The 8,333-nt window shown below is 44.1% G+C and overlaps 1 protein-coding gene across 5 annotated transcripts; it reads left to right on the top strand.

The window, feature by feature from the left end:
• The first annotated feature begins 3,765 nt into the window (after positions 1 to 3,765).
• Positions 3,766 to 7,618, top strand: LOC123426779 (pre-mRNA splicing factor SR-like 1). Of its 5 annotated transcripts, XM_045110672.1 has the most exons (6): positions 3,770 to 4,037; positions 4,917 to 5,222; positions 5,653 to 5,733; positions 6,061 to 6,132; positions 6,423 to 6,459; positions 6,655 to 6,737. In XM_045110672.1, exons 2-5 carry the CDS (start codon positions 4,935 to 4,937, stop codon positions 6,453 to 6,455), a joined length of 474 nt encoding a protein of 157 aa, XP_044966607.1. In that variant the 5' UTR covers positions 3,770 to 4,037; positions 4,917 to 4,934; the 3' UTR covers positions 6,456 to 6,459; positions 6,655 to 6,737. The 5 variants fall into 5 exon arrangements, 4 of the variants coding, with proteins under 4 accessions (XP_044966627.1, XP_044966616.1, XP_044966607.1 ...); XM_045110665.1 differs by lacking the exon at positions 6,423 to 6,459 and having other exon boundaries at positions 3,799 to 4,037; positions 6,655 to 7,618; XM_045110692.1 differs by lacking the exons at positions 6,061 to 6,132; positions 6,423 to 6,459; positions 6,655 to 6,737 and adding an exon at positions 5,510 to 5,566 and having other exon boundaries at positions 3,766 to 4,037.
• Positions 7,619 to 8,333: the final 715 nt, after the last annotated feature.

Below are 8,333 nucleotides of genomic sequence, written 5' to 3'. Positions count from 1 at the left end.
GGGTGGAAGGATAGCTAGCGTTAGGAGGTTGAACCATCACGACAGACGGCAGATCCCGCTTTAATAATAGAGATTGTATGGCTTTATGCTTTAAGAGATTCAGTACTTCTTCGTCATATATACCAACTTATTTTATGGCAATTGATTATTGAGATACTTAATAGTTACCGTACTAACTCTTATGTATGAATTAAGACATGCCATCATACCAGGTGCCTATATACATAACAGAGATATCTCCTCAGAGCAGGAGACTATCGCTTGGCTTTGTGAAATCCTCAAAGGCAGAATCAGTAGCATCTATGTAAAAGAAAAGAAGCGCGGTAAGTATGCAACACAATATGAGAAAACCAGATGAAATACTAATCTAAGTACAACATAAGCTTTCTGTGTATGAGCAAGATCGAAATGAATCATAATTAATGGTTATAGTCAATAAAATGGCAGAATGAGTTACATTAACCATTGTAAGGACCTACTCTTGTTAGGTCTATTGGACAGTGTGCAATCAAAATCATGTGATAATTTTCTAACTATTTCTAATCCAATAGATGGGAGACAACACAAAGACTGACATTCTAGGTTTGAAAGAAGAATCAAATATCAAAGGCTATCTGAACTTACTTATGAATCATGCCAGCGTTGGTCCACTCCCTCCTCATGATAACACCATCAATCATTAGACTGGTTTCCAACCATTAGTATGTCCACCCTTGAGAAGTCGAGGCTAGGGTGCTACAATTAGGATCCCTATCAGATAAACCGATAACTATATTTCTTGATGTAATTAGATGGATTCCACTACCATAACAACAGGTGGATGCAGCCGCTCAATCCGGGTGGGGAGCATACAAATCTGCAAAATAGGGAGATTAGAAGATGATGATTTCTTTAACAATTTGATATATAGTGTCATAATATTTTATAGATGGTTAATCCCATATCTAAATGCCACATATCTTGATTCATGCCTAGCAAAAATTCCAACATTTTCTAGAAACAGGAACAATCGATGCATTGTGAATGGCAAGGAGAAGTGGAGCTAGGTACAATCTATTTAGGGATATACAAGAATTAGTAAAATCCAGAGTTTCAAATCTAAGTAAACACCTATTATTCCTGCAACTCCCCGCATCAACTAACAGTCTAATACATGCCATATGGTAGCATATATTAAGCGATTCAACTTAGTTACTGGCTTACTGCAGCCACTACAACAAAATATGCAGATTATAGAACATATAAAAGGGGGAGGAGAGCGAAGTTTGTGTGCTCGGGCACCTTGGTGTCCTTTTTTGAAAAAAATCGAAAAACATATTTAAAGGTTTCAAAAATAATTCTGTGGAAACTTCTATGTATTCATTACGAATGAGTGAAATTTCGTTTTGAAGAAATGTAATTTGTAAGCTGTACGAAAATAACAAAATTTAGGACCAATAACAAAAAAAAGCCCATTTAAAAATACATATTTTCATTTTTTTGTATGACACATGTGAAAGTAAAATGATTTGCAATTTTGCAGATAGATAATATACATGTTTGTGTGTCTACAAAAAGTTCAGTTCTTTTACGTTGTAGAAATATGATTTTTGAAAACAGACACCATGGTACCCATGCACCATTGCTATTTTTTTTGGGGGGGGGGCTACTACTGTCACATGCACTGCTCAAAGTAAATTGGTTCTTCTGAACCTCTGTTGAGCTGCGCAGTGCCTATCAAGAAGCTCGCCACGGTCCGTTAGTCGACTGTTTCCCTCCTTTGCTCTTCTAGCTTTGTTCTGTTCTGTTAGATTGCTAGATGGTTTCTCTGTTTCTTGGCTTCTATGTTTCACATACCAGTGGTTAAATAAATTGGATGTTTTGCAGAGATGGCAACCAGGCAAATGCGGCAGTGGCAGCTCCGAGGCCGCAAAAGCCAAGTTAAAAAAGATCTATGCAGTGTACACAGATATTTTCTTTGCTCTTGTTCTTCCTATGGCTTTTGGCGTTGAGATTGATGCTTACTGTAGAAAGAATGTTGAGATTGATTCTTACTATAGAAAGAATGTTGAGATTGATTCTTACTGTAGAAAGAATGTGATGCTTTGTTGTTGCATTAGAGCTCTTTCTGGATGTATCTATTCAATTTACCCACGAGAAAGAGACAAGCATAGAGAGTGGCGTGGTTTGAACATGAACACGCGTGCAGTTCTTTTAGACCCCAACAAGCGTATCCCCTAGGACGTCGGAGGAGAAGCAGAAGAGCATGCAAATGTAGGAGAAAAGCTACAGAGCAGGCCTGGTCATGGAAATAGATCCAGCGGTTGGAAAAGGTAGGATGCTTGGTACTTGGTCGGATCTGGGGCAGTTGGCCCTTGGCGGCGTAGACAAAATGGATCCGTGTCGACGGTGACTTGCTTTTGCATGACGGTAGTTCTTGTTGAGATGCTTTTGGCGCCGCCGGCAGCGACCTCCTCCATGTACTCGTCCTCCCTGTCGGCCATATCCATGGATCCGGATTGAGAAGAGAAAGGGGTAGGAGTCCAGACGGCAGAGGAGGGGTCACAGGTGAGGAAAGGGGAAGAAAGGAGGCGCGGGCGACTGGATGTCGAGTTTGCTTCCTTCTATGGTGGCCGGTGTCGAAGGACCTGGCCATAGGCCGATGGCACGATGCGGTGGCAGCAGCAACCCTAGCGTGCGTCGAGGGAGAAGGGATGAGGGCGATTTCCTCTTCCTCTCTGTCTTTCTTCTTCTTCTTGGAGAAGCAAACAACGCGACGGGGCAGCCAAGGGTAAACCGCTGGTCTTTTTTGTCTGTAGCTAATCCGACGTGGACAGCGCGAGAGCACGCCCCTGATGCGTAGCTTATTATGTTTTTATTGTATCGGATTTTTTATTGAACCAATTGGTTTTTGGAGGGTTGAAAAAAATCGGTGGGAGAATGTGGATGAAAGGATAGCTAGCGTTAGGAGGTTGAACCATCACGACAGACGGCAGATCCCGTTTTAATAGTAGAGATCAGCCCGCGCGGACACGTAGCACGCCCCAATTTGAAAGGAAGAGGAAAAACGTCCAACATGCAGTCTCGTCTTATAACGGGCCAGAACTCCTGAAGAGCCCAACAAAGGTCGTTAGCTGCTTGGAAAGCCCAATAGATGATTGGATTCCTAGTCGTACGCGACTCAAATCTGGCCAAACGGGCCGTGCCACGCGGGCCGGCACGGCTGCCCGCAGGCCAGGCATGACACGGGCCGAGCCCGACACGTGCTAATCGTGCTCGGGCCAGGCACGAGCACGCCGTGGGCTGTGCTCGGGCTGCCACCCCGAGCCCGCGTGCTGGCCCGACACGACACGATTAGGCAGCGAAGGAAATGGGGGACTGGGGGTGCGGGGCGTTGGGCGGGGGCGCGGGGCGTCGGGCGGGAAAGAGGGCGTCAGTCCCAGTCGCGACGCGAATCTAGGGGAGCGGGCGGGAAACGGGGAGCAGGCGGGCGGGAAAGGGGGAGCGGGCGGGCGGGAAAGGGGGAGCGGGCGGGCGGGAAAGGGGGAGCGGGCGGGAATTTAGGCGGGATCTGTGGCGGGCCGCCGTGCGAGAGAGGGCCAGATGAAAAAAAATAACAAATATGTGGCGCGCCGCCGTGCCTTAACGTGCCACGGGTCAACCCGATTAGGCCACGTGCCGTGCTTGGGCCTGGGAGGCTGACACGCGGGCCGACACGGCACGACCTGTATATTAATCGGGCCCAGGCGGGCCATGCCGTGCCTGGTACGATTACGGCGGGCCGGCCCGTCCGCCCGTTTGGCCAGGTATGACGCGACTCCCCCATCTCCACAAATCCACAGCCGACCCTCCCCTCCCCTTTCCTCGCCTCCTTCATCCATCTCCGGCGATCTCCCAGCTACCGTCGAATCCCAAACATCACACCCTCCGCCGTCGCCGAAGCCGATACGAGTTCATCCTCTACAGAGAGTCGTCATCCCCTCTGGTTTGGGGGTCTCCGCAAGCCGCCCTCGCTCTCGGAAGCCAAGGAGGTCGTAGGGTTTGCGCGCATCCTCCGTGTGAGTAACTGAGTATCCCTTTCTGTTTCCGCGTACATAGATTCATCTCGCCAGTTACTAGTTAAAGTAGAGACGATTACTAGTTTGAGCCATTTTTTTGCTATTAAGTGCGGAATAGATGAGAATATCCTCTGGACGAAATCGTGTACGTTAACGACAGGGTTTCTGATGAATCTGTGTGATTAATGGCCATGGAAATTTCTTTGTGCAAAATATAGTTCTATTCTAGTTCTACTTGGCCCCATAGAAATACAATGTATGGTGGGTTGCATTTGTCCACACCAGCGGTTTGGAGGGATTAAATTATTGTGGGTAATCCTTAGGCTAGATACATGGTGGGAAAGGATCAGTGCAGGTTATCTGGATATCACAGTGGGGACCCTTTTAATTGAGTTATATACTCCCTCCGTTCCTAAATATAAGACCTTTTAGAGATTGTACTATAAACTACATACAGATGTACATAGACATATTTTAGAGTATAGATTCACTCATTTTGCTCCGTATGTAGTCTTCTAGTGAAATACCTAAAAGGTCTTATATTTTGGAACGGAGGGAGTACATGGTAAAACTATCAGCCACTCTCGAGGTTTGCTTGTGTGGCATTACTTGTCAGACGCACTGATAGTAACATAGTATAATCTGTTGACCTTGAGAGCTTAAGTGGGGATTTCATGGGTAGTGAGGGACACATGAATTTTCAGCCGTTTGAGGTAAAGACTGATCTACATTTTTCTCAGGTGGCAATATATCTGTAAATATTTGCGTAATCGTTCTATCAGAACTAAATCCAGTTTTCTTCGTATTTTGGGAAAAGATTCACGCGGGACATAAGCTTTGAGGCTTTAAGCTAAGAGGATCCCTCTGTTTTTGGTCCAGGTTTGTGTTCGCTGAAATATGGAGATACAGACTTCAGGAAAGCCCATCGATATGTTGATGGAGAAGGTTCTTTGTATGAATATTCTTTCTTCTGATTACTTCAAGGAGCTCTACAGGATGAAGACCTATCATGAGGTCATTGACGAGATCTATAACCAAGTTGATCATGTGGAGCCTTGGATGACTGGCAATTGCAGGGGTCCTTCCACTGCATTTTGTCTCCTGTACAAGTTCTTCACAATGAAGCTTACTGTGAAACAGATGCATGGTTTGTTGAAGCATCCTGACTCCCCGTACATTAGAGCTGTAAGTTTCTTTGACATAAGTTACCTTTGACAAATGCATGCATCATGGTTGTTGTGTATACTCATTACATTTATTTGTGATTAATGCATGCACTAGGTTGTATGTCAAAGTTGTACACGAACAAAGTGTTAGCATGGTTGCAGTAACAAACTGGTGTTATCAACCTATCTTAAGCAATCAACTCTTCTTTCTATTTTTTACATTCACTTATTACATTTTGGCTATAACCACTAACAGTCATATTACTTGCTTTCTTGGATGGCCTCGTGTCTTGATTTTGGTCCTAGGACACGTGGATGAACAAAGTTTGCAAGCAGTAGTGTACCAGTCTGTGCATTGGATTTGTGAGCATTTTTTGTTTGTCTTCATTTATCGTGTTAGATAATCAGCTAGCTGCTGCTAAATAACCAATTGGTGTTTGTTTTTGCAGATAGGATTTTTGTATCTTCGATATGTTGCAGATCCAAAGATCCTATGGACATGGTATGAGCCCTACTTGAAGGATGATGAGGTATTGCTGTTTTTGAGTCATTTGTATATTTCTTCTTCTTTTATGTTCTTTGCTGTTATATGTACTTTCATAAGTCCATAAGACCATAACCATATCGAGCTTCCATTTAATTTCCAAATAATAACTTAATAAGTGAATACGATCCATTAGAGGATGGCCTGCAACTAGCTTGTTCAAGAAAGATGTGCTAATTGCAGAAGTCATGGTGTACAAACCAAGGAATACAAGTTTATAATTAATAAGGAAATATATCGAGTCCATATGACTTCATCATATTAATTAATGAGCTAGTTAGCCATATAATCATTATTTTTTGGCTTGATGCAGGAATTCTCCCCTGGATCTAATGGTCGCATGACAACCATGGGTGTATTTGTGCGTGATCTTATACTTGGACAGGTCTGCATCTCAAGTTCTTGCTTTCAGAATAAAAATGAGTGCACTTGTTTGTTTGACATTTTTTTTCTGTTTATGTTGTTATAACTGAAGAATGTTCGTTCGTTTCTCTATTGGCTCACCTTCGTTCGTTCGTTTCTCTATTGGCTCACCTTCCTGTTGCTAATCCTTTTAATTCTCATGTGAACTAGATTTCTATACTACATGAGATTATTCTCCATGTTAATTCTCACCTTCTATTTTCTAATGTTGTTAACAGTTTTTAATTTTGTGTTTATTGTATATATGTTCAGAAACTATGCCAACTAGCTGGACAAATTTCTTAGTCAGGCAAGTCATGGTTCAACAACATAGTTTGTTCATAGTTTATGCTCTTCTCTTTTCCAAAAAGCTGTGTCAAATTCATAGATAGTTTTTGATTCTCAATGATCATATCACAAAATTGGATTGAATTGTGTCACCTAATTTGACTTTATGTTAGCAAGTTTATATTGACCAGCATGTTGCTCTGTTTTCTTTGTGCAGTACTACTTTGATAGTATCCTTCCAAGAGTTCCTGTTCCAGTAGTTCGTCAAGTAACAGCCAATCTTGAGAAGATGAAGCTGCCTACCAAGCTTTCTGGGGTGACTGGAGACAGTCGCCACGGATCAGAGGATACTGCCCGTCGCCCCCCTTCTGTTAAAGCTTCTTTGTCAGTTTCTTTTGGACAGCGTGCGCCACACCGTGCTTCCACACGGGATTCTTCCCCAGTGCGACGAACAGTCACCCAAGATGATCAACGGAGATCATCTTCCCCATTTCGTCGTAGTGCAAGTCGGGAGGGGCCTTACAGTGACCGTTCAATTCACGACCGAGAAGGTAACCGTTCAAGCCGTGACCGAGATACTGACCATTCAAGCCGTGACCGAGATACTGTCCGTTCAAGCCGTGACCGAGATACTGGCCGTTCAAGCCGTGACCGAGATACTGGCCTTTCAAGCCGTGACAGAGAGCGTGATTATGACCGTGACAGCAGGGATTGTGACTATTACAGGTTCAGGCATTCAGAAGAAAAAAGGAATTACCGAAGCGAACATGACAATAGTAGACACAGACGCTCCAGCTCATGTCATAGGAGCAGAAGCCGGAGTCGGAGCAGGAGCAGGAGCAGGAATGAGCATCGTTCCAGTCCATTTGGGGATACAAGCAAAGAGAAGGCTGCTGCTGCCTCGAGCAACCTAGCTAAGCTGAAAGACCTGTACGGCGACGTAGCTGAGAAGAAGGATGATGGTGATGCCAGGCGGCTTCACCATGATTCATGTGCCGAAGAGGTTATTAGGTTGGGAGGCCCTAGGTGGAGATAAATATGAACCGCCGACTCTGTCATCCAGGTCATGCTGTTACTGCACCGTTCGATTTACCTGCTTTTGCATTGACATTAGTGAGATCACTCTTTGTAAACACTCGTACTTTATGTTGGTTCATTAATCCATATCTTTTGGACGTGCAGTCAATCTATCAAATTCATCAACGTAAAGATGGATCGCAATGCCCGTGCACATGTGCAACTGTCAATTAGCCAATGCATTTACTTTATTCATTTCAAGTTTGATGTTAATACGAGGCAAATGATTTCTAGCTTTACTAAGTGGTGTATAGCAATTCACTCTCTAGGACATGTTTGGTTGATTGCATAACATCTACTCCCTCCGTCCCAAAATAACTGTCTCAAGCTTAGTACAAATTTGTACAAGAGCTAATACAAAATTAAGACACTTATTTTGGGACGGAGGGAGTACTACTGAGGCTATGGGACCAAATTTGACCTGTTTGGTAACATGAAACAGCCCAGCGCCTGGCTATGGAAGAACGACCGAATTAACCGTTACCAGGAAAAAGCAGCTCAACGCCTGGCTATGAAAGAATGACTGAATCAACTGTTACCAAGAAGCTAGGCCGGAGCAAGGAACAAGCGGGAGACAAAGCACTCCTACCAAAGGCGCGACATAAATGCCATCACCTCTCACTGTACTACACAGCCAAATAGCACTGACCGGTTAAATTTTATCATCACTGAAACGCTTCTGACCCGTGAGTGTCTCCTGGCGAGTGATGGCTTAAATAACCACGGATAGGCCAGTTGGCCGGGCAGTGATAACATTTCAATTTTCATCATGGACCGTCAGTCGGGCAGTGATAATTGTTGATCGCAGGCTGCACTGAC

The sequence above is a fragment of the Hordeum vulgare genome, chromosome 1H (genome assembly GCF_904849725.1).
Source record: "Hordeum vulgare subsp. vulgare chromosome 1H, MorexV3_pseudomolecules_assembly, whole genome shotgun sequence".
Taxonomy (NCBI): Eukaryota; Viridiplantae; Streptophyta; class Magnoliopsida; order Poales; family Poaceae; genus Hordeum; species Hordeum vulgare.
The sequence above is the reverse complement of the archived record's forward strand: the minus strand, read 5'-3'. Positions and strand labels throughout refer to the sequence as shown.

What these genes read in the sequence shown, in the direction of transcription:
- LOC123426779 (XM_045110665.1), top strand. Translation starts at nt 4,935, where the DNA reads ATGGAGATACAGACTTCAGGAAAGCCCATCGATATGTTGATGGAGAAG. An exon ending in ACTCCCCGTACATTAGAGCT is followed by an intron (nt 5,223 to 5,652) that starts GTAAGTTTCTTT and finishes TTGTTTTTGCAG; the next exon opens with ATAGGATTTTTGTATCTTCG. An exon ending in GTGATCTTATACTTGGACAG is followed by an intron (nt 6,133 to 6,654) that starts GTCTGCATCTCA and finishes TTCTTTGTGCAG; the next exon opens with TACTACTTTGATAGTATCCT.